General features: G+C 41.8%; 1 protein-coding gene across 14 annotated transcripts in view; it reads left to right on the top strand.

Annotated features, from left to right (window-relative positions):
* The window catches only part of NCOA6 (nuclear receptor coactivator 6), a 119,066-nt gene that overhangs the window by 57,588 nt on the left and 35,754 nt on the right, over window positions 1–25,724 (top strand). For 8 of the 14 annotated variants that reach the window (XR_012419295.1, XR_012419294.1, XM_065521769.2 and 5 more), the window contains 5 exons: window positions 4,085–4,207; window positions 14,431–14,559; window positions 15,259–16,146; window positions 18,810–18,956; window positions 22,811–23,927. Coding sequence is in view for 12 of the 14 variants with exons in the window: in XM_065521769.2 (XP_065377841.1) it covers window positions 4,085–4,207; window positions 14,431–14,559; window positions 15,259–16,146; window positions 18,810–18,956; window positions 22,811–23,927 (2,404 nt within the window). In the remaining 2 variants the exon portion in view is untranslated. Of the gene's footprint in view, window positions 1–4,084; window positions 4,208–10,203; window positions 10,292–14,430; window positions 14,560–15,258; window positions 16,147–18,809; window positions 18,957–22,810; window positions 23,928–25,724 lie in introns of those variants that run through there. The other 6 variants (XM_074005086.1, XM_074005084.1, XM_065521772.2 and 3 more) reach the window with 3 other exon arrangements.

Below are 25,724 nucleotides of genomic sequence, written 5' to 3'. Positions count from 1 at the left end.
ATATAATTTATCATTAAATTAGGACACTTTTCTTTCTTTTTTATTTGAGACAAAGTCTCACTATGTTGCCTGGGTTGGAGTGCAGTGGTACAAACACAACTCACTGTAGCCTCAGCCTCCTGGGCTCAAGCGATCCTCCCATCTCAGCCTCCTGAGTAGCTAGGACCACAGGTACATGCCAGCATGGGCCTGACTAATTTTTCATAGCGATGGGGTCTCACCATGTCGCTAGTCTTGAACTCCTGGTCTGAAGCAATCCTCCCACCTTGGCCTCCCAAAGTGCTGGGATTAACAAACGTGAGTCACCATCCCCAGCCTAAAGTAGGACACTTCTGAAAGTGAAAGAGAATGCTATTAATTATGCTGGAACAACAGATGTAAAGGAATAAGGACAGACTTGTGATTACCCCTGTATAGTGATGGGGGAGGCAAGCAAGAAAATGAGTGAGTGAATGATTACGTGGAATGTGCTCTGCAGAAATAACAAGATGTTCTGATAAAAGTTACCTAACCTTGGATAAGATGGTTGGTAGAGGCCTTTTTGGGCATGTGACACTTAAGATTACGTGAAAATTGAGAAGCTAGCTATGCGAAGAGTGCGGAGAACTGTTCTAGGCAGAGGAAACCACATGAGCAAAGGCCTTGGGGTAAGAAGCAGCCTTGTGTGCCTAAGAAACTAAAAAGAAACACTGGGGCTGAATCCTTGTTATTGAAGGAGAAAAATAGCATGAGATGAGGTTAAAGAGATAGACAGGGCTAAATATGGGCAGTCCAGTATTGGTAGCCACAGACTGACTGTATGTTGCTTTTGAGCACTGAAAATGTGGCTAGTTAAAACTGATATGCGCTGTAAGTATAAAATACATATTACATTTTGAAGATTTGGTATCCCCCAAAAGAATGTAAAGTATCTCAATAATTCTTATATTGGCCAGGCTCAGTGGCTCACACCTATAATCCCAGCACTTTGGAAGGCTGAGGCCAGGAGGATTGCTTGAGCGCAGGAGTTTAAGACCAGCCTGGGCAATATAGTGACTCCACCCTGTCTCTACAAAAAATTTAAAACTGAAAAAAATTAGCCAGGCATGTTGGCATACTCCTGTAGTCCCAGCTACTTGGGAAGCTGATGTGGGAGGATCGCTTAAGCCCAGTAGGTCAGTGCTGCAGTGAGCTGTTATCTCACCACTGCACTCCAGCCTGGGCAACAGAGTGAGACCCTGTCTCAAAAAATAAAAATAATTTTTGCATTAGTTACATGTTGGAATAACAATACATTGGATGTATTAAGTGAAATAAATGATAATTAATTTAATCTGTTACTGGGGCTTCTAGAAAATTTTAAATTGTATCTGTGGCTCATATTATATTTGTGTTGAACAGCACTTGGCTAGGTAGATAATTTGAGCCCTTGTGTAGACTGTTAAGAAGTTTGGCCTGGCCAGGCACAGTGGCTCATGCCTGTAATCCCAGCACTTTGTGAGGCTGAGATGGGCAGATTGCCAGAGGTCAGGAGTTCGAGACCAGTCTGGCCAAAATGTCTCTACTAAAAATACAAAAGTTAGCCGGGCGTGGTGGCAAGCACCTGTAATCCCAGCTACTTGGGAGGCTGAGGCAGGAGAATCACTTGAACCCGGAGGCGGAAGTTGCAGTGAGCTGAGATTGTGCCATTGCACTCCAGCCCAGGCAATAGGGTGAGACTCTGACTCAAAAAAAAAAAAGTTTGGTCTTTATTTCTAAAATAGTGAGAAGCAATGGACCTGTTTTAAGCAGAGGAATGATACAAACTGACAAACTGATGTCCTTTTCCAGAACAATTTTCTTTCTACCTAGAATGTCTTAACAAATTTTGTATATTAATAGTTCCCTTCCTTTGGTGGAAACCCTCATGACCTGTATTCTCTTTCTCTTTTACGCCTGATTTCTAGAGGCAAGCCAGAGCATCTGGTAGCTCCCAGTGATTGCTTCCTTTTTGGTAGGATGTTTGTTCCCTGTGACCAGTGAACCTCCCTGGTTAAAATAGACATAGAAAGCTGACCTAGGCCAGGCACAGTGGCTCACGCCTATAATCCCAGCACTTTGGGTGGATCACAAGGTCAGGAGATCGAGACCATCCTGGTAAACATGGTGAAACCCCGTCTCTACTAAAAATACAAAAATTAGCTGGGTGTGTTGGCATGCGCCTATAATCCCAGCTACTCGGGAGGTTGAGGCAGGAGAATCTTTTGACCCCGGAAGGTGGAGACTGCAGTGAGCCAAGATCACACCACTGCGCTCCAGCCTGGTGACAGAGTGAGACTCCGTCTCAGAAAAAAAAAAAAAAGAAAGAGAAAGCTGACCTAGATCAGTGACAGGACAGAGGAAACTGCCTTGTCTCATTAACTTTCTACTTTGCCATCTGACCCTATGAATCTGAACCCTAGTATAGAAGGACTTGGGTGAGTGCAACCTTTCAGCTCAGCAGCCACAGACTAGCTATATTTTAACTCTCCACAAGGTGGTGCTCTCTTATAATAACAGTAGTCAAAATTTTGCATTAAGTGCAAGAAACATTCTGTAGCTTGTTTCAGAGACCTTTTTATCATTGGACCAAGTAAGATTTAAGTTTCCTCTAAGTTTAGAGTCTACTTAATTGGAACACTTCTAGTAACATTACCTGTGAGGGTACCGTGAAGCTCAAATAAGATAAAATTAAAAATCCTATACAGGCTAGGCACGGTGGCTCATGCCTATAATCCCAGCACTTTGGGAGGCTGAGGTGGGTGATCACATGAGGGCAGGAGTTGGAGACCAGCCTAGCCAACATGGTGAAACTCTGTCTCTACTAAAAGTGCAAAAATTATCTGGGCGTGGTGGTGGGTGCCTGTAATTCCAGCTACTCGGGAGGCTGAGGTAGGAGAATCCCTTGAACCCAGGAGACAAAGGTTGCAGTGAGCTGAGATCATGCCACTGCACTCTAGCCTGAGCGACAGAGTAAAACCCCTTCTCAAAAAAAAAAAAAAGAAAGGCCAGGTGCGGTGGCTCATGCCTGTAATCCCAGCACTTTGGGAGGCTGAGCTGGGTGGATCACAAGGTCAGGAGATCGAGACCATTCTGGCTAACACAGTGAAACCCCATCTCTACTAAAAATACAAAAAAATTAGCCGGGTGTGGTGGCGGGTGCCTGTAGTCCCAGCTACTCAGGAGGCTGAGGCAGGAGAATGGCATGAACCCCGGGAGGGGGAGCTTGCAGTGAGCCAAGATTGCACCACTGCACTCCAGCCTGGGCAACAAAGTGAGACTCGGTCTCAAAAAAAAAAAAAAAAAGGAAAATCCTATACATAGCCGGACATACTGGTATGTGCCTGTGGTCCCAGCAACTCAGAAGGCTGAGGCAGGAGGACCCTTTAGGCCCAGGAATTTAAGGCGGTGATGAGCTATATGACTGTGTCACTGCACTCCAGCCTGGGTGACAAAGTGAGACCCCGTCTCAATAAACAAAAACCTATACAAATACTGGTCCTGTCATTTGGTGTCTCAGAAAGTAGATTTGTAGCAACCTATCTCCTCTTCATTGCATGATTTTTTTCCTGCTGGAAATAGGTTTATGTTGCAGTTATTGAATGGAAGTGGCATTTTGTTCACAAGTGCTAGTATCCCTGCACCAGTATATGTTCTTTATTCATTAAAACTACTTATATTTAATATCTACCTTCTGATCATAAATTATCAAAAGAAAGTCTAGGATTTTGAGAGTTTTTGAGAACATTTTCTTCCATTATACACACACACCCCACACACACACAATTGGTAAGATGGTTGAAAATAAATATTCAGAGTTCCAGGATCTCTGTTGATACTAAGCATCATTCATGGTCACCCTGCTTCCTTATTACAAGAATTGGTTATATCTCTTTGTGCTTAATGAAACCTACTCAGATGGGTTGAAGAAAGACCCATCTACATTGAACCCACCATTGTTCTGGTGGTAAACTAACCATGATTCTTCAAAAGCACGGATAACTACAGCACTTATATAGCTATCTATAAACAAAATTTGCATTTTATTCTAATGATTTCCTTTTTATCACTTGACTGTCATTCTCAGGGGAAGGTGCTATCAACCTGGCTTTGGCTCAGAACCGAAGCCAAGATGTGAGAATGAATGGACCCATCGGAGCCGGAAATTCAGTTAGGATGGAGGCAGGATTTCCCATGGCAGGTGGTCCAGGTAAGACCTCCGACTCAATTGTATGACATTTTACTAGTTTCCTTTTTGGCTTATTTGATCATTTGAGCCCTGCAAGATAGGTGGGGGTTCATGGCATACTTACATCTCTATTTGTTGAATCAGGAAAGCTAGACATGAGTCATTCCTGGAGGCTAGGGGTCACAGCATGAAGCATCTTTGCAATCTTTTGGTCTCATGCTTAAAGGTTGATGAACACTGAGCCATGCAGCAAACATTTATTGACTTCTTGTTGTGTGACAGGACCTGTGCTGTTGGAAATAGAAATGAATGAGACATTTTCTACCCTCATTATGTTAATATTAATAGTACAATGGAGAATGTAGCTTTCCAACTCCCACTTTCTCTGAGGCTGAGAATATCTGTAAATTGAATTCTTGTGTGTTTATGTGGATTCTGAAGATGTATGTGGAAGAATATGAGTTTTTACGTGTTTAGAATTTGAGAGTTATAAATTGCTTCCTTTTCTAGTAATCTTGAAATCTCTTCTTCAGAGATTGAACTCAATATTCTGTGAATATCAGAATATTAGATTTGAGCTGACTGTCATTTAAAGCTGAGGAAGCTGTGGAACTCACATAAAGGAAGTGATTTGCCCAGGGTCAAGGAGCAATAAACTAGTATCACAGATCTTCTAACGCCCAGTTTAGTGCTTTTTTCACTGCACTAGTGGCTTTCAAATTTTTTCAGCTGCAGGACCCTTTATTCAAATAAAACAGAAAAGCAGAGCTGCTGTGGTTGAACCTGAGTAAGAACCTGCTTACCCAGTCATTTCCTTCCCACTCTACCACAGTAGCTCTTAGAGAAATGCAGCAGTATAGAGGAGCTCAATTTATAAGGTGCTATTCTTGGCCGGGCACGGTGGCTCACGCCTGTAGTCCCAGCACTTTGGGAGGCCGAGGTGGGTGGATCACCTGAGGTCAGGAGTTCAAGACCAGCCTGGCCAAGATGGTGAAACCCCGTATCTACTAAAAATACAAAAATTAGCTAGGTGTGGTGGTAGGTGCCTATAATCCCAGCTACTCAGGAAGCTGAGGCAGGAGAATCACTTGAACCTGGGAGGCAGAGGTTGCAGTGAGCCGAGATTGCACTACCGCACTCCAACCTGGGAAACAGAGCGAGACTCTGTCTCAAAACAAAAAAACATGCTATTCTGAACTGTAACTAATGAATTGATCATAGAATTGAACTAGGTTTTTATTCTGGTACTACCATTTACTGGTTACCTCAAGCTAGTTACTATACTTCCCCAAGCAATACTTTCTTCACAATAAAATGAAATAATAATACCTACCATCTTTTGAGCTCATGCTTGAAGGTAGAAGGGCCCTGAGCAGTGCAGCAAACATTTCCTAAGTTCTTGTTAGGACTTAGGAAAATATATATGTCAGGACCTGTGCTGTTGGGCTGTTGTGGAATACCATATAATAGGTGTAAAATATCCAGCCTGGTATCGTGTACATAGATGTAGTTCCCCACAGAAGTCTGAGCATTTGGTGTTAAGGTAGCTTTATGAGAAATTATAGACGACACTGTTGCCACTACTGGAAAGACATGGGCCAGAAGCAGAGTGGGAAAAGCCTAGCCAAGTTACATATAGTTAATGAAAGAATGAATAAACCTATAGTTACCATATAGTTACGTATAGTTAATGAAAGAATGAATAAATCAGGAAACTGGGTTCTAGTCTCAACTCTTTTCCAAAGGACTTAATATTTACTGACCCTAGTTGCTTATAAACATCTTTAATTATGTTCTAGAAACAATGCTAGAGATCCCTTCTAGGCTTAAAATGTTAAGACTCCACTTAATTGTTATTAGTACTGTAATTACAAGCTCTCTTAGGCTAGTATCTGGCAGATAGCAAGCATGTTTACTAAGTATCCCTAAGAAGTGCATGTAAATTTTAGTGCTTTTTTTTTTTTTTTTTTTTTTGAGACAGGGTCAAGTGTTCCTCCTGTCTCAGCCCTTCGGTAGCTGGGACTACACCCGGCTTATTTTTGTTTTGTTTTGTTTTGTTTTTTTGTAGAGACAGGGTTCTGCCATGTTGACCAGGCTGGTTTAACTCCTGGGCTCAGGTGATCTGCCCCCTCCGCCTCCCAAAGTGCTGGGATTACAGACATGAACTGAGCCACCGTACCCAGCCAATTATAGTACTATAGTTGATTATCAGCCTAGGAAACTGAGAAGCTTTAGATTGAAATCAGGTTAGATTTGTATTTAATGAAGGACTCAGATTGAGATAATGTGTATGGTATAAAGTTTCAGGAATAATCAATTAGTAATGACCTGTAGTAATAGTAACATTTTAACCCCCAAGATATCTTTCTTTACTGCCAAGCATATTTTAGGATTGCTTTTCTCTGTTGTCTATTGAGACTTGAAGGATGCAAACAAAGTTTAATATTAGGTTAAACAGCTAAATTTTTCTGGGGAAAGAGACCTTAAATCTCTTCTAAAACTATAATAAATAACTTTAGAATTGTGTATCTACAGCAGTTGGTTTTTCAATCATTCTTAGTACTACTTTCTTCTCTTAGCGTGGGGAACAGAAAGTTTCCTAATAAGAGTCTTTTGCAATTAAAACTAAATCCATAGGCTGTTTTTTTTTCATAGCCTTATAGAATTCAAAGATTTGTTAGATACCATAGTAGTCGTTTAATTCAAGTTTCTCAGCTTCAACACTGTTGATGTTTGGGGCCAATAATTTTTTGCTGTGGGAGACTGTCCTGTGTGTTGTGGGATGTTTAGCATCCGTGGCTTCTACCCACCAGATGCCAGTAGCACCACTACTTCCCTGCAGTTGTGCCACCTAAAAATGTCTCCCGACATTACCAAATGTCCCTTGGGGGACAAAATTTCCCCTAGATGAGAACCTTGGATCTTGTGCAGATTCCCATCTAGTACTGGAATGCATGTTATAGTGTCACTATTGAACATGTAGTCAGCATATACTTGAAATTTTCTGGGATTAGGAAGCTTATTATGGACCAAGAAAACCTTTTTTTCTTTCTTTTTTTTTTTTTTGAGATGGACTCTCGCTCTGTTGCCTAGGCTAGAGTGCAGTGACGCAATCTTGGCTCACTGCAAGCTCCACCTCCTGGGTTCACGCCATTCTCCTGCCTCAGCCTCCCGAGTAGCTAGGACTACAGGCGACTGCCACCACGCCCGGCTGAATTTTTTTTTGTATTTTTAGTAAAGATGAGGTTTTACTGTGTTAGCCAGGATGGTGTGGATCTCCTGACCTCTTAATCCGCCTGCCTTGGCCTCCCAAAGTGCTGGGATTACAGGCGTGAGCCACTGCGCCGGCCAAAAACCTGTTTCTTATCTCACGAGAGCTTTCTCTCTCTTTTTTTTTTTTCCTTGCGAAGGAGTCTCACTCTGTCACCCAGGCTGGAGTACAGTGGCATGATCTCAGCTCACTGTAGCCTCCACCTCCTGAGTTCAAGTGATCCTCTCACCTCAGCCTCGAGAGTGACTAGGATTACAGGCGGGTGCCACCACACCCGGCTAATTGGCTAATTTTTATATTTTTAATAGAGATGGGATTTCACCGTGTTGGCCAGACTGGTCTCAAACTCCTGCTCTCAGGTGATCCACCTGCCTAGACCTCACAAAGTGCTGGGATTACAGGCGTGAGCCACCACACCAAGCCCTCGTGAGAGCTTTCTTAATTGTCTAACTACCATCTTTAAAAAACCAGGTGCAATTCCTCAGAAACAAATCCAGTTTCAATAGATAAACATTAGCCTAACTGTCCTCTCCAACTACAAAATACCTTAAAATACAACTTTTTTTTTTTTTTTTCGAGACAAAGTCTTGCTCTGTCACCAAAGCTGGAGTATAGTTGTGCGATCTCGACTTATTGCAAGCTCTGCCTCCCAGGTTCAAGCAATTCTCTGCCTCACCCTCCCTAGCAGCTGGGATTACAGGTGCCCACCACCATGTCTGGCTAATTTTTGTATTTTTAGTAGTTTCACTGTCTTGGCCAGGCTGGTCTCGAACTCCTGACCTCAAGTGATCCACCCGCCTCAGTCTCCCAAAGTGCTGGGATTACAGGCGTGAGCCACCGTGCCCTGCCTATAACACTTAATATGTAGCTGGGCGGCCGGGCACGGTGACTCACGCCTGTAATCCCAGCACTTTGGGAGGCCGAGGCGGGCAGATCATGAGGTCAGGAGATCGAGACCATCCTAGCTAACACGGTGAAACTCTGTCTCTACTAAAAATACAAAAAATTAGCCGGGTGTGGTGGCGGGTGCCTGTATTCCCAGCTGCTTGGGAGACTGAGGCAGGAGAGTGGTGTGAACCCTGGAGGTGGAGCTTGCAGTGAGCCAAGATCAAGCCACTGCACTCCAGCCTGGGTGCAGAGCAAGACTCCGTGTCCAAAAAAAAAAAAAAATGTAGCTGGGCTTGGAAGCAGAGGGGTGGGGAAAGAAAGTAGAGGAACTCCCTAGGGCCAAAAAAAAAAAAAAAGTCAAAGGTGAATATTTAAACAGCAGTAAACAAATGAGATTCTGCAGGGTCTAAAGCATTTGGGTTTTAATGGCCGGGAAGGGATAAAAAATAAAGCCTTGGGTCAACATGAAGAAGCAAGTTAGAATTCAAAATTCCTCATGAAACCAGAATTTTCAGTGAAAGATAGATTAGGAAAATGTCACCCTCTGGCATAGGGAAATTAATGGGAAATTAATAGGAAATTTGTCTGTGTTTGCTGGGGCTGTAGACATGAGGTGGGAAAATGGGTGTTGTGGAATTGTCTTCTCTACCCTCTTGCATTTTGGACATTTAATATGTTAGTGAATACCCATTAACAGGCTAAGTCATTAACATTAGGTGGGTCTAGACTGGTGATAACTGTTGAAGCTGTGGAGGGGCATATTCTCAACCCTAGTCATTGCAGACTTCTAGTTAAAACCTGATATAAATGAGCTTATATTCTGAATTTATACAATTTAGGATTAGACTCGCTCCCTCCAGAATTTTAGGTAATAGGAATATCAAAGTATTAACAATTACGAGAATCATAAGAAAACAAGACACTATTAAAACATAAGGAGAGATGGGGGAACAGAACTTACAGAAATTTAAAAATAAAGTGAATAACTTATTCAGCAAATTAGAAATAGCTGGATTGAAAGGTGAATTTGAATAAATCACTTAGGATGCAGCAGAGAAAAAGAGATGGAAATATGAAAGAGGTCAAGAGACAAGAAGGATAAAATGAGAAGGTTTAACATGTTTGAAAAGAGTTCCTGAATAAGATAAAGAAATTGAGGAGGGATGACAGTCAGAGAATGGCTAAAATTTTTCCAGAATGGATGAAAGACATAAGTCCTCAGATTCAGAAGCCCAGTAATCCTGAGCACTACAAAATAAAAATAAATCTACATCTAGACACAATATTGTAAAACTTCAGGGCCGGGCGCGGTGGCTCAAGCCTGTAATCCCAGCACTTTGGGAGGCTGAGATGGGGGGATCACAAGGTCAGGAGATCGAGACCATCCCGGCTAACCCGGTGAAACTCCGTCTCTACTAAAAAATACAAAAAACTAGCCAGGCGAGGTGGCGGGCGCCTGTAGTCCCAGCTACTCGGGAGGCTGAGGCAGGAGAATGGCGTGAACCCGAAAGGCGGAGCTTGCAGTGAGCTGAGATTTGGCCACTGCACTCCAGCCTGGGCGACAGAGTGAGACTCGTCTCAAAAACAAAACAAAACAAAACAAAAAAAACTTCAGAACATTGAAAAACAGAATGCTAAAAGCAACCCAAAAGAAAAGACCTATTATTTGCAAAGGAAAGACTATCAGCTTTCCTTGATTTCTCAACAGCAGCATTGGAGGCCAGGAAACATTGGAATAATTTTTTCAAAGTGCTGAGAAAATAATTGACCGCCTAGAATTTTAAACATAGCTATACTATCAAGAGTAGTATGAAATAAAGAGCTTTTCAAAGAGACTAAGAGAATTTACCATTAACAGACCCTTGCTAATTGAACTGCTCAAGGATGTACTTCAGGAAGAAGAAAATTGAACCTAAGATGGAAGAAATAAGATCTAAGAAGGAATGGTGAGCTAAATAATTGATAAGCATGGGGTAAATCTAAATAAGCCTTGACTTATTTAGTAATAATGATGATCATATATTGTCTTTAAACTTTAAGTGAGATATGTCTGTTGACATTTTAAAGATACCAGTAAAATAATGTGAATGGAATATATAACTTCTAAACTAGTAGTAGAGGATTAAAGAGGAAGACCATGATAAAAAAAAAATTAATCCAGTAATATTCAGGAAAAATAGGAAGACAGCACAGAAAAAAAGGGTAAATAGAAATCATAAAATGACAAAATAAATAAAATTATACTAGTAATTAACAATAAAGGTAAATGGATTATGAACACTGATAAAAAGGAAATGATTAATCAGAGTAGTATTCTCAGGTTTACCTATGTGCTGTTACAGGAAACACATAAAATATAAGGACTCAGAAGGTTCAAAGTTAGAAAGATAGAAAGATTAACAAGGTGACTATTAACCAAGAAAAGTATAAGAATATTTTTATCAGATAAAACAGACATTAAAATAAAAAGCATCACTGAAGGTAAATAGGGCCACAATATAATGTAAAAGGAAAAATTCACCAGGAAGTTGCTAAACTCTTATGTACTTAACAACCTAGCCTCAAAACATTTAAGAATTGCATGTAAATAGCAAACCTTAGGGGAGATTTAACACACCTCTGTGAGTAATTGATGGCCAAGTTTGTAAAAAATTAGTAAGGATAAAGGAAAGCTTGAATAACAATATACCTTTTATATAATGGACATACATAGAAACCATGCAGTCAGCCGGGCATGGTAGCTCACGCCTATAATCCCAGCACTTTGGGAGGTCGAGGCAGGCAGATCACGAGGTCAGGAGTTCAAGACAAGCCTGGCCAACATAGTGAAACCCCGTCTCTACTAAAAATACCAAAATTAGCCAGGCATGGTGGCGTGTGCCTATAGTCCCAACTACTTGGGAGGCTGAGGCAGGAGAATCGCTTGAACTTGGTAGGTGGAGGTTGTGGTGAGCCAAAATTGCACCACTGCTGTCCAGCCTGGGCAACAGAATGAGACTCCATCTCGAAGAAAAAACAAAAAAAAATAAAAGTGCAGTCATAATTCAAGAATTCTTAATATTCCCAAGCATAAATGGAAAATTTATACAGACTGACCAGGGATTATTCCAAGAGCAAGTTTCAGTAAATACCACATATTAATATCACACAGATCCTGTTCTCTAACCGCAGTGCTGTTAGGTCAAGTCAGTGGCAAAAAAAAACCGCAACCAAAATATCCCATATTTTTGGAAATGTGGTAATGCATTATAAATACTTAGTGATTTGGCCGGGCGCGGTGGCTCAAGCCTGTAATCCCAGCACTTTGGGAGGCCGAGACGGGCGGATCACGAGGTCAGGAGATCGAGACCATCCTGGCTAACACGGTGAAACCCCGTCTCTACTAAAAAATACAAAAAAAAACTAGCCGGGCGAGGTGGCGGGCGCCTGTAGTCCCAGCTACTCAGGAGGCTGAGGCAGGAGAATGGTCTAAACCCGGGAGGCGGAGCTTGCAGTGAGCTGAGATCCGGCCACTGCACCCCAGCCTGGGCGACAGAGCAAGACTCTGTCTCAAAAAATAAATAAATAAATAAATAAATAAATAAATAAATAAATACTTAGTGATTTAAAAAAGCAATCCTGATGGAAATTAGACAATATTTAGAATGGAATTATGAGAATAATATATACTGAAATTTGTGAGATGTGGCCAATACAACACTTGGAAGAAATTTTAAGCCTTCAGAAATTGGTATTAATGAAGAAAGAACACCAACTGAAAATTAACAAACTAAGTGTCTGACTTAAGAATTGAGCAGAGCAGTAAGTTATGAGGGAAGTTATACAGATAAGAACAGAGATAAGTAAAATATGAATCAAAAAAACAATGGAACAGCAAAACCAAAAGATTCTCCTGCCTCAGCCTCTTGAGTAGCTGGGATTACAGGCGCCCGCCACCTTGCCCGGCTAATTTTTGTATTTTTAGTAGAAATGGGGGTTTCACCATGTTGACCAGGCTGATCTCGTACCCCTGACCTCAAGTGATCCGCCTGCCTCAGCCTCCCAAAGTGCTGGGATTACAGGCATGAGCCACCATCCCTGGCCCAAAAGATGTTTCTTTGAAAGGACAGCTAAAACTTATGAATATGGTAAGACCACCAAAGAAGAAAAGAGGGCACAAACAATGTAAAGAATGAAAAAAGTACAAATTTTAAAAGGTGAATATTATAGTATATGAGTTATGTATCATTTTTTTTTAAAAGAATGGAAAAGATATTCCACAGTTAACTTTATGCTAATAAATTTTAGTGTTGGCAAAATTATAATTTAATAAAAATTGACTTTTAATAAGGCATTGAAAACTTGAAAAGTCTATAACCATTTAAGAAATTGAAATAAAAATCTGTTTCCCGGTAAATCAATTAGTATGACCTATAGGCCCAGATGGTTTTACAGGAAAGTTTTATCAAACATTTAAAGAACAGATACACAGAGCACAGAAAAAGAAGAAAGATGCTTTCCCAGTCATTTTGAGGTTATTTTCACCTCGATGCCAAAAATCAAAGATGTCACAAAATCTGCCCTTCAAGCTAAATGTCATCATTTTCATTTTACAATTTTTCATTGTTCTCTTATTCATACCTCAACATTCCTAAAAGTGTGCTTTGGCCTACTTAGTCCTGCAAGATGCTCCATGACAGAGAATTCTGTAGCCAAGGAAAGGAAAAGAGAATAAGTATAGGTGGTTATCACTTTTTTTCTTGAAGACAGGCTCTTACCCTGTTGCCTAGGCTGGAGAGCAGTGGCATGATCATAGCTCACTGCAGCCTCAAACTCCTGGGCTCAAGTGATCCTCCTGCCTCAGTGTCCTAAATAGCTAGGAATCCAGGCGCTTGCCACCACACTGGCTGATTTTTTTTATTTTTTGTAGAGATGGGATCTTGCTATGTTGCCCAGGCTGGTCTCAAACTCCTGGCCTCAAGCAGTCCTCCCACCTTGGCCTCCACAAGCTCTGGGATTACAGGCATGAGCTACCATGCCTGGCCTGTTCTCAGGAGCATGGATGATAAATTCTGAAAAGTTTAGCAGTATCAGAAATTTTCAGATGTGGAGAAAGAGGAGTTCTCAAACTGCTAGTTTGAGTATAAATTGGTATAACCAACTTTTGAGAGCAGTTTACCAATATCTAGTAAACTTAAAGATGCTTAGACTTTAAAACCTAGCAATTCTAAGTATATAGTGTAAAAACACTCTCATATATCCACAAGAATTCATGACAAATACACAACATTGCAAAATTATAAGAATAAAGGAAAAATAAAACCTTAGTATTCATCAGCAGAAGGGTGGATATATGGTTCTATACGATGGAGCCCTTGTAACAGTCAAGAGAGATGTGAATCTCAAAAAATAACATTAAGTGAAAAAGGAAGCCGATGAAGAATGCATATAGTAAGATGCCATTTATACAAAGATTAAAAGCATACAAAAAATGCTGTTTACCTACAGAAAAATTGCGGTTTACCTACAGATACAGAAAAGGTCAATAAACATGCACAGAACTGTTAACCCCAACTGCAGTAACAGGGAGGAGGTGGAATGGAAGGAGTAGGGGGCTTCTGCTGTATCTACATATATATCTGAAGGAGATAAGAGCAAATTTTTTAAATTTAAAAAAGGTAGATGATGGGTGTAGAAACTTCCAGGCCGGGTGCAGTAGCTCACGCCTGTGGTCCCAGCACTTTGGGAGGGCTGGGCTGGAGGATCGCTTGAGCCCAGGAATTCGAGACCAGCCTAGGCAACATAGCGACCCCATCTCTACAAAATATAGAACAATTAGCTGGACACAGTGGTGTGTGCCTGTGGTCCCAGTGACATGTGCCCATGGTCCCAGCTACTTGGGAGGCTGACTCGGAAGGATCACTTGGGCCCGGGAAGTCGAGGTGGCAGTGAGCTGTGATTGTGCCACTTGGCAGACTGGGCAACAGCTTGACCTGTCAAAAAAAAAAAACAAATTTTCCATATCTTTTCATATTCTTGAAATAACTCATTAAAAAACAAAAATTGTGCAAATTCCAGTACTCTATTCTAGGGATCTTTTTTCTAGGAATAATAAGGATGAACAACCCTGCCACTGTTATGATACCCCCGGGTGGAAATGTGTCATCTTCCATGATGGCACCAGGCCACAATCCAGAGCTGCAGCCCAGGACTCCTCGCCCTGCTTCTCAGTCAGGTAATGACTTCCAGTCTTTGAGGATGAAGAGTCTGAAACTTTCTGCACAGATCATTACAAAATTCAGTTATCTCTGATGCTGAATTTCTAATTTCCAAACTCACACTGTCACCTTCTTTACAAAATATGACCTGATTTCTTCAAGCTAAATGTCGTTATTTTCTTCTCAGAATTTCTCATTGTTTTCTTATCAGTTATACCCTAACTTTTCTAAAAGCGTGCCTTGGCCTGCGTAGTCCTGCAAGATGCTCATTACATAGAATTCTGTAGTCAAGTAAATTTGGTAAATGCATCATTCTTTACCCTCCCTCCTGGAGATTCAAAAGTCACATATTGGAGGCACTGAAAGCCCTACAGTGAAGAAACCCATCTAAGTTTGTTAGGTTCATTGTTTCCCAAACCTAAGTGTTTTGTTTTCTTATAACGCTAATTAACATAGTTCTCCAGAATATGATTTGGTAAATACTGCTCTCCATGTTTTACATTTTGCTTTTAATGTCCACTGCTGACCAAGCTCTTTTTAAGGCAGAATTCATCATCTTGGTATGTTGCTTCACACATAGAAGGTATTCACAAGCATTTATTTTATCAAATAGTAGCAGCAGATTTTACTCTGTGTATCCAGAATTACAAAGGCCACTGCTCTAGGATCTAGATTGCAGTAGGTTAATTATTGCTTTGTTGACTATCTTTAAACAGATGCAATGGATCCACTTCTCTCTGGGCTCCATATACAGCAGCAAAGTCATCCCTCAGGATCTTTAGCTCCCCCACACCACCCAATGCAGCCTGTCTCTGTGAATAGACAAATGAACCCAGCTAATTTTCCCCAGCTGCAGCAGCAGCAGCAGCAGCAGCAGCAACAACAACAACAGCAGCAGCAGCAGCAGCAGCAGCAACAGCAGCAACAACAGTTGCAGGCAAGACCCCCACAGCAACATCAGCAACAACAGCCACAGGGAATTCGACCCCAGTTTACTTCCCCAACTCAGGTGCCTGTTCCTCCAGGCTGGAACCAGCTGCCTTCTGGAGCCCTTCAACCTCCTCCAGCCCAGGGTTCTCTGGGCACAATGACTGCAAACCAAGGGTGGAAGAAGGCTCCCTTGCCTGGCCCAATGCAACAGCAACTCCAGGCAAGACCATCCTTAGCTACGGTACAGACGCCTTCCCACCCTCCCCCTCCATATCCCTTTGGCAGCCAGCAAGCCTCACAAGCCCACACAAACTTTCCTCAGATGAGCAACCCAGGCCAGTTCACAGCTCCTCAGATGAAGAGTTTGCAGGGAGGGCCCTCTAGGGTCCCAACTCCCCTGCAGCAGCCCCACCTCACCAACAAGTCTCCTGCCTCCTCACCCTCCTCCTTCCAGCAGGGATCCCCTGCATCCTCCCCAACGGTTAACCAAACTCAGCAGCAGATGGGACCAAGGCCACCTCAAAATAACCCACTTCCCCAGGGATTTCAGCAGCCTGTCAGCTCTCCGGGTCGGAATCCTATGGTTCAACAGGGAAATGTGCCACCTAACTTCATGGTGATGCAGCAGCAACCACCAAACCAGGGGCCACAGAGTTTACATCCAGGCCTAGGAGGTGAGGAACACTGTAGCTATTTGTGTTGGTAAATTTGCTGGAGCTAGATCTTAGTAGAACTTCAGTTTTTAGAGTTAATGGAGGGAGTGAAATAAGGATGTAATTATTTGGTTTTGTGGATATGGTGGTGACACTTGATATAACTTAGTTAACTTGATACATTATGCAGCATCTTACTAGTTAAATTTAAGCTAGCTCTCTGAACTGAAATTCAGGTAAAAGTCAACGTAGAGATGTTCATTTTGTTTTTCAAATTATTTTTGCTTGATCTTTTACTAGTAAATTAAAATGTCCAGAAGAAAAATGCATTTTGTTAACAATTTAAACTTCTGAGTTGCTGAAAAATTAAGATTATGCAATAGAGCAGAAATAAAAAGAACAGGGTCTCATTGAAGAAAAGGCCCTTTTAGTTACCAATTTTTATAATCCTAGTTAATAAAATAGTAAGCATGGTACTTGTTAAGTTTGATTAAAGTATTAAAGGGGAATAAGTTCAGAAATCATTGACTTTTATAGTTTTATAATGCCAATGCCTGCTCCTTAGAGAGGGAATTCCACCAGTTATACCTAAAGGAGATTTATTTATTTATTTTGTAAGGTGCCTCTTGTATGAAGAAAAAGCAATGGAGCTTAATGTGTGAGAGGTAAAACGATTACAGTAAAACTTATCCATCTCCATGTTTATTATTTATTCTTATTAATCATTGATCTAGTGCACATGAATGTGCTTGGAGCTTTTCAGTAAGGTATAGAGTATCAGTAATACTGTCATCTGATAAACATACCCCCCACCAAAAGACACCCATTGCCTATCCAGAAAAAAAGTCCTTGCATCTTTAGTGCAACATAGCAAAGGCATGTTCCCATGGTTTCTGGTGAAGTTAAGTTGCTCATCAGCCTTTCACTCTCTTGTAATTAATTTTGCTGACATGCAGGCTCTAATATTTGAATCGTAAGAAGTTCTTAGAAAAGGCCGGGCGCGGTGGCTCACGCCTGTAATCCCAGCACTTTGGGAGGCCGAGGCAGGCGGATCACAAGGTCAGGAGATCGAGACCATCCTGGTTAAAACGGTGAAACCCTGTCTCTACTAAAAATACAAAAAAATTAGCCGGGCGCGGTGGCGGGCGCCTGTAGTCCCAGCTACTCGGGAGGCTGAGGCAGGAGAATGGCAGGAACCTGGGAGGCAGAGCTTGCAGTGAGCCGAGATCGCGCCACTGCACTCCAGCCTGGGGGACAGAGCGAGACTCCGTCTCAAAAAAAAAAAAAAAAAGTTCTTAGAAAATGCAAGAATGTTTCAGCTCCAAATTTCACTGTTCTGGGAATCTAGCCCCGGATCAGTGGAAGCTGGGTAGTCCCTCCTGCAAATGTGATTACTGATATAATTACAGTGGGAGCATGCAAATGGGACTTGTCACTGTTAAAGAAAGGACAAATGCATATTTGTCTACAAAGAGTTTTTCAGGACATTGAAAATTTGGCCCTTAAAAAAATAAATGGCTGGGTGCAGCGGCTCATGCCTGTAATCCCAGCACTTTGGGAGGCCGAGGCGGGTGAATCACCTGAGGTCAGGAGTTCGAGACCAGCCTAGCCAACATGGTGAAACCCCATCTCGACTAAAAATACAAAAATTAGCCGGGTGTGGTGGTGCACACCTATAATCCCAGCTACTCGGGAGGCTGGGGCAGGGAGAATTGCTTGCACCTGGGAGGAGGAGGTTGCAGTGAGCCGAGATTGTGCCACCACACTCCAGCCTGGGCAACAGAGCGAGACTCTGCCTCAAAAAATAAAAATAAAAGTAAATAAATAAATGAATGAATATAATAAATTTTTAAGTGAGTTTAGGTCTTGATGCTTTCATAGAGCAGATGATATGCTCACCTAGGTGATCTGGCCACATCAAGGCCTGTGTTGTAAATGATAAGTGGGTTCTGAGATTCTCGTTATTACAAATTTTCTAAAATTAGCCCTTCCAAAAAGGAACTGATACTTGAGAAAGATTCCATTAGAGTATGGTTTTTGGTACCAAAGCTGTCAGAATCACAGCAAACCTTATGAGAGGAAAGCATAATGATTTAATATAGCATCACTTTGAAGCTCCCATGAACTGTTTCCAATCTGTCTCTTCCAAAGAGACAAGCACAATATTGGGGGGAAATTTTCTGCAAAGGAGATTATCATCAGTTTCCCTCAAAGGAAAAACAATCACCAATCTATCCTTGATATCAGGACCCATCTCTTTGTTTTATACTATTTCACATCAATTTGTTTGAAATGAGAGAATTTAGCATATTCCTTTGGTGCCTGTGTTAAAATATGTAAAGTTTTGTGGTCCATTGTTAATTACAGAGAAAAGTGAGCCCTCAAACCTTGCTGTGGCGTGGCCTCAGATCACATTTAGGGAGCAGATTGCCATCTTTTCCTTGGCATGTTCTAAGTGTAAATTTTTTAGTATTTATTTTTCATTTTGACAATGCCTCATATAAGAGATTGTGTTGATTTTTTTAACCATCTTTCCCAACCTTATTATTAAAGATCCTACCAGTGTGACAGAGAGAGCTAAGCCAGTGGAGACTTCATGCAGCTCATCCTTCCTTATTCATTCCATATCTAAGCAAGAGTATAAATTTGCTAGGTAACTGCCTTACTCATTGTTTTCTATTAAGGAATGCCTAAACGCCTCCCACCTGGCTTCTCAGCAGGACAGGCCAATCCGAATTTTATGCAAGGTCAGGTGCCTTCGACCACAGCAACCACCCCTGGGAATTCAGGAGCCCCTCAGCTGCAAGCAAATCAAAATGTTCAGCATGCAGGTTTGTTTTCTGTGATTTGTTCAGCCAGCATTTATTAAGCATTGTGTGGTAGACTTGATAGACAACAGGAGTATACAGATAAATAGTAAGTCTTGGTCTCTCCCCTTAATTTCAAGCCCAAAATAATTATTCTTTCAGGGCAGTAACTTTTGTCAATATATCAAAAGTCGGTAAAATGTCACAGGAACTCAGAAACATCTAAGAGGAGATGGAACTTGAGTTAGAGCAGGAATCAGCAGTTTGTTTTTTTTTTTCTCTGAAGGGGCAGATAGTAAATATTTTTGGCTTTTCAGGTTATATAGTCTCTTGTTGGAGCTACTCAACTTTGTTATGATACCACAGAAAGTAGCCATAGACAATACATAAACAAACGAGCATGGCAGCATTCCAAGCACTTGTTTATTTACAAACCAGCAGAGGGCCATAGTTTGCTGACCCCTGAGTTAGAGCTTGCTCAGGTAGTAAAAGGGAAAAAGGCATTTCTGGCAAATGAAAACCACATACACAAAGGCATGGAGGCATGTTTGGACAACTGCAACTTTTTACATTTCTACATGATACATGTTAAGCTTTGTTTATGCTTAGTGTCTGAATTCTGGTTTACAGTGTGATATTTTTCAAACTTCTTCAGTTCAGATTTAATACCAACAGTGTACTACAAAAAGAAGAAATTTTGGAGAGGAAATAAGATACAGGGGAATGGCTAAAAAGTATTTGCAAAGCAGTAATGTATAAGCTCAAACTTCATGTTTCCGGTTGCTTAAGGACCACATGACTAATCCTCTTACCCTTTCTCGTTGAAGCAGTTTGGACTGAGGTAGTGCAACTAGTTTCTGAATTCTCATCCCCACTGGAGTTAATTTAGTAATGTGACTCCAACTTTAATTGTAAATCACTAAGGAATGAGACAAAAATCTGACTTTTACAAAAAAAGTTCACACTATTTCTGGCAGGGAAACGGAAGGGTAGTGCAAACTGCTTAAATTTCCCTATCTGCTAAAGCAAAACTTCATTCCTGAGTTACATGAATTCATGTTTTTTTTTGTTTGTTTGTTTTGTTTTGTTTTTTGAGATGGAGACTCGCTCTGTCGCCCAGGTTGGAGTGCAGTGGCACGATCTCAGTTCACTGCAGCCTCCACCTCCCGGGTTCAGGCAATTCTCTGCCTCAGCCTCCCGAGTAGCTGGGATTACAGGCACCGGCCACCACGCCTGACTAATTTTTGTATTTTTAGTAGAGACGGGATTTCACCATGTTGGCCAGGCTGGTCTTGAACTCCTGACCTCATGATCCACCCACCTCGGCCTCCCAGAGTGCTGGGATTACAGGTATGAGCCACCGTCTGGCGAATTCATTTTTTTTATAGAAAGTTTTAAAACAGGCAGGGTGCGGTGGCTCACGCCTATAATCCCAGCACTTTGAGAGGCTGAGGCAGGCGGATCACTTGAGATCGTAAGTTTGAGACCATCCTGGCCAACGTGGTGAAACCCTGTCTCTACTAAAAATACAAAAAAATTAGCCAGGCGTGGTAGTGCACACTTGTAATCCCAGCTACTTAAGAGGCTGAGATGGAGGATCGCTTGAACCTGGGAGGCAGAGGTTGCAGTGAGCTGAGATCACGCCACTGCACTCCAGCCTGGGCAACAGAGAGAGACTCCATCTAAAAAAAAAAGTAAGTTTTAAAACAATGACAAAATCATTTCTCATTGTTGCACCCTATCACAGCTATTTTGTGTTTTTATATAGTACCTTCCATGTGTACATTTTTTTGTTTGTTTTCTTTTGTTTTTGGTTTTTGGTTTTGTTTTTGTTTTTTGAGATGGAGTTTTGCTCTTGTGCCCAAGCTGAAGTGCAATGGTGCAGTCTCGGCTCACTGCAGCCTCTGCCTCCCAGGTTCAAGCGTTTTTCTGTTTCAGCTTCCCAAGTAGCTGGGATTACATGCCCCACTAATTTTTTAATTTTTAGTAGAGATGGGGTGTCACCATGTTGGCCAGGCTAGTCTAGAACTCCTGACCTCAGGTGATCCACCCACCTCAGCCTTCTAAAGTGCTGGGATTACAGGCCACTGTGCCTGGCCCACATGTATGTGTTTTAATTTCCCCATCCTATCTAAAGTAGCTCTACTCCTGTCTCTTACTTTCTCTTCTCTTACCCTACTTTTTCTTGTTAGCTTTTACCGCTTCCTGAAAAAATACTTGTCTGTTTGTTAATTGTGTCTCTTGCCAGTTAGACTGTAGGCTCCAAGGATGCAGGGATTTGATCTGTCTTATTTATTGATGTTACCTCAGCACCAAAGTGCCTTCCACATATTAGGTACTTAATGAATGATTGTCAGTTGAGTGAATATACACAGTATATTTAGTGTATACAAGCATATACAGTGGTCATGGAGTTCCACTTCAAGTTTATAAGGCTGGTTTAGAAAATCTTCCTTGGAGTTCAGGAAAAGTCTGGATAGTGTGAACAAGGTAGTTTGTCCCCTGCCTTCATAGTTGGAGCATGGACTGGCTTCATAACTTCATTATAGGGAACTTTCTAGTCCCCATTTAAAGATGAAAAATAAGGCCAAGTGTGGTGGCTCATGCCTGTAATCCCAGCACTTTGGGAGGCCGAGGCGGGTGGATCACCTGAGGTCAGGAGTTCGAGACCAGCCTGACCAACATGGTGAAACCCTGTCTCTACTAAAAATACAAAAGTTAGCCGGGCGTGCTGTTGTGCACCTGTAGTTTCAGCTACTGGGGAGGCTGAGGCATGAAAATCACTTGAACCCAGGAGGTGGAGGTTGCAATGAGCTGAGGTTGCACCAGAGCAAGATTCTGTCTCAAAAACAAAACAACAGAAAAAGTGAAAAATAAAAGGGATAAAATAAACTACAAAGTTATGCAATTAAACAGGGAGATAATGCAAGTAGCTATAGGAAAATCCCAAAGACCCAGTAAATAAATAAGCACTACAGCAAGGCGGGTAGCAACTTTTGTCTAAATTAGAAATAGCTGAGAAGACTAGGACATGTGCCACATGATTCACCAGGGACTGTGCAGGATTTGCAGCTTCCAGATGGGTCATCTAGTCAGTTGGCTCCCACCAGAGGCTCAGCTTCCAGATCAGGATTAACTACTTTTTACCACATCAGGGCAGAGGAAACCTGTCCTTGGTGTTCTTTTCTTTGAAGTGCAGCATCCAGATATCACACACATAGCCTTTGAGAGTCATTATTACTACAGTTTTCCAAGAAGCATTTTTAAATGTCCTCATCATTGTTGAGGTTTTCCTAAGAGGACACTTCACATTCTTTGTTTCTCTGGCTCATTTATAGCAGAGTTATTTCACTAGCCTATAGTGCTTTTTAAATTAAATTAAATTTAATTTTTGAGACAGGGTTTCTCTCTGTCACCAGACTGGAGTGCAATGGCGTGATCTTTGCTCACTTCAACCTCCACCTCCCAGGCTCAAGCAATTTGCCTACCTCAGCCTCCCAAAGTGCTGGGATTATAGGCATGAACCACCCGAGCCCCGCCACTACAAGTCATTTTAAAACAATGAGATGCTGCCTTTCTCATTATTTAATCTGAAAGAAAGTAAACTTTCTTAATCTTTGATATGTTAAATCTTTAAGATACCATATGGGAATATAGAAACTTTCTCCTTCTCTATTATATGGTCATTGGGAATGTAAGCATTTATCCCACAGCCACATCTTCATAGTTTAGAAAACTCACAGGAAATATGTCAACAGCACATTTATGTTGGTCAGTGGATATGTGGGTGATGGATGTCTTTCTGAGTAATGTAACTTGAGTATCTTAATACCAATAAGATAAAAATATTTCTGAAACTATGACTTTTTTTTTTTAAGGTGGTCAAGGAGCTGGTCCTCCTCAAAACCAGATGCAGGTGTCCCACGGGCCACCAAATATGATGCAGCCCAGCCTCATGGGAATTCATGGCAACATGAACAATCAGCAGGCTGGTAGTTCTGGGGTTCCTCAAGTGAACCTCAGCAACATGCAAGGCCAGCCCCAGCAGGGCCCACCATCTCAACTGATGGGCATGCACCAGCAGATTGTGCCCTCCCAGGGCCAGATGGTCCAGCAACAAGGAACCTTGAACCCTCAGAACCCTATGATCCTTTCAAGGGCCCAGCTTATGCCACAGGGCCAGATGATGGTGAACCCTCCGAGCCAAAATCTTGGGCCCTCGCCCCAAAGGATGACCCCACCCAAGCAGATGCTTTCCCAGCAGGGCCCACAAATGATGGCGCCACATAACCAGATGATGGGGCCTCAGGGACAGGTTTTGCTCCAACAGAACCCAATGATAGAGCAGATCATGACCAATCAAATGCAGGGGAATAAGCAGCAGTTTAACACTCAGAACCAATCCAGTGTCATGCCGGGACCAGCCCAGATAATGAGGGGACCAACTCCGAACATGCAAGGAAATATGGTGCAGTTTACGGGACAGATGTCAGGACAGTTGTTGCCCCAGCAAGGGCCTGTGAACAACAGTCCATCTCAGGTTATGGGGATTCAGGGGCAGGTCCTGCGGCCACCAGGGCCCAGCCCACACATGGCCCAGCAGCATGGTGATCCTGCTACTACGGCAAATAATGATGTCAGTTTGTCTCAGATGATGCCTGATGTCAGCATGCAACAAACCAACATGGTCCCCCCTCATGTACAGGCCATGCAGGGAAACAGTGCCTCGGGAAACCACTTCTCAGGCCATGGGATGTCTTTCAATGCGCCTTTCAGTGGAGCTCCCAATGGAAATCAGATGTCCTGTGGTCAAAATCCAGGCTTCCCAGTCAATAAGGATGTCACGCTAACGAGCCCATTGTTGGTCAACTTATTGCAGAGTGATATCTCTGCAGGCCATTTTGGGGTAAACAATAAGCAAAATAATACCAACGCAAATAAACCGAAGAAGAAGAAACCCCCTCGGAAGAAGAAAAACAGTCAGCAAGATCTAAAGTAGGTTGTGATGGTTTTGCCTCAAATTTTATTCATTTGTTTTCTATGTGGATAACTTTTTTGATGGAAAATTTTACATAATATAAAACTAGAATAGTATAATGAAATCCCCCTGCTTCAGCAATTATCAACTCATAGCTTATCTTGCCTTCGTCTGTACTCTCTTCCATTACCCTCTTGAGTATTTCAAAGCAAATTCACTTGGTAAATACTTCAGTGTGTGTCTCTAAAAGATAAGGACAGTTTTTAATATTCCCGCACAATATTGTTAGCACACCTAGAAAACTAATACTTCCTTAGTACTCTCATATCTGGTGTTCAAACTTCCCTGATTATCTCAAAATTTTTTCTTACAATTTGTTCAAATAAGGATCCAAACAAGATTCATATGTTGCAATTGGCTGGTATATCTCTTAATTCTACAGTGTCAGGGGGGTTTTGGCAATCAGAGCCTGAAAAGTAACCAGTGCTTCCATATGGTAACTCCACAAAGCACTGACTTCAGGCCTATGATGGCTATTGGGGAACCAGAGAGGCCAAATGTGTTTTGGAAATTAAAACTACTGCTGTCTCTCAAATAGAAATGGTTTTTTTGCACAGGTGCCTTTCCTTTAAAGGCTCTTTATCATCCCTAGAAGCTTAAAACCCCACGCTAAGATGATTGGACCTTTTAAATCAGTTACCCTTTCAGTAAACGTTCTCCAGGTGAGTTATATTGCAAGATCATAGCAGGAAAGGCAATTAACAATTTATATTTCATTTCCTGAAGCTAAGTATTAATTTGTGTTTCTGGGTTTGATAAAATGTTTCCAGAAGGAATATTCATTGAGCTATATTTTGTGCCTTTAATCATAAAACTAAAATTTAGAGACATTTATTATGAGGAAATAATGGCTAATGAATGTAAAACAGGTTAATTGAAACAAATTGTTAGAATTATAGAAAAAGAATCAAGAAACTTTATTTCAACAAGCTTAAATGTTCAAAATTAAACCAACTACCTTTATCCCAGCCTTCCCACAATATTCTTTGTACTGTGTTATATCATGCTCACTTGCTGCTTCTTGAATCTTATACTTTAAAAGCTTATCATGGTATATTATTAATAATAACATATTTTTCTGAATTCAAACTTAATTATCTAATTTTTCTGATAGCTCTTTCTCAGTTAAATTCTTTACTAGTATCAATCTGTGGGAATAATTATTTAATAAATATTTTATTCTCTCGATAGTCTGGGAGTAAAATTGCAAGGTTATTCAGTTGCCTCTAGTGTGCATTTTTTGCCATCTTCACCAGCCCTTAGGGAAATTGCTTACTTAGGTCTACAAATTGTGAAAGCGACCTTATACAGCATCAGGACTCCTAGGAAAGGGAGACAGTGGGTTTACAGGAAAAGTACCTGCTTCCAGCTCTACCACTAGTTCACTGTGAAATCTTGGGCCTGTTTCACACACCTTTTTGGGCCTTTGTTTTCTCATTCATAACATGAGGGGGCAGGCGGGGCATGGTGGCTCACGCCTGTAATCCCTTCACTTTGGGAGGCCGAGACGGGCAGATCACGAGGTCAGGAGATCGAGACCATCCTGGCTAACCCAGTGAAACCCCGTCTCTACTAAAAAACACAAAAAAACTAGCCGGGCGAGGTGGCAGGCGCCTGTAGTCCCAGCTACTTGGGAGGCTGAGGCAGGAGAATGGCGTGAAGCCAGGAGGCAGAGCTTGCAGTAAGCTGAGATCGCACCACTGCACTCCAGCCTAGGCGACAGAGCGAGACTCCGTCTCAAAAAAAAAAAAACA

Source organism: Macaca fascicularis, chromosome 10 (assembly GCF_037993035.2).
Source record: "Macaca fascicularis isolate 582-1 chromosome 10, T2T-MFA8v1.1".
Taxonomy (NCBI): domain Eukaryota; kingdom Metazoa; phylum Chordata; class Mammalia; order Primates; family Cercopithecidae; genus Macaca; species Macaca fascicularis.
The sequence above is the reverse complement of the archived record's forward strand: the minus strand, read 5'-3'. Positions and strand labels throughout refer to the sequence as shown.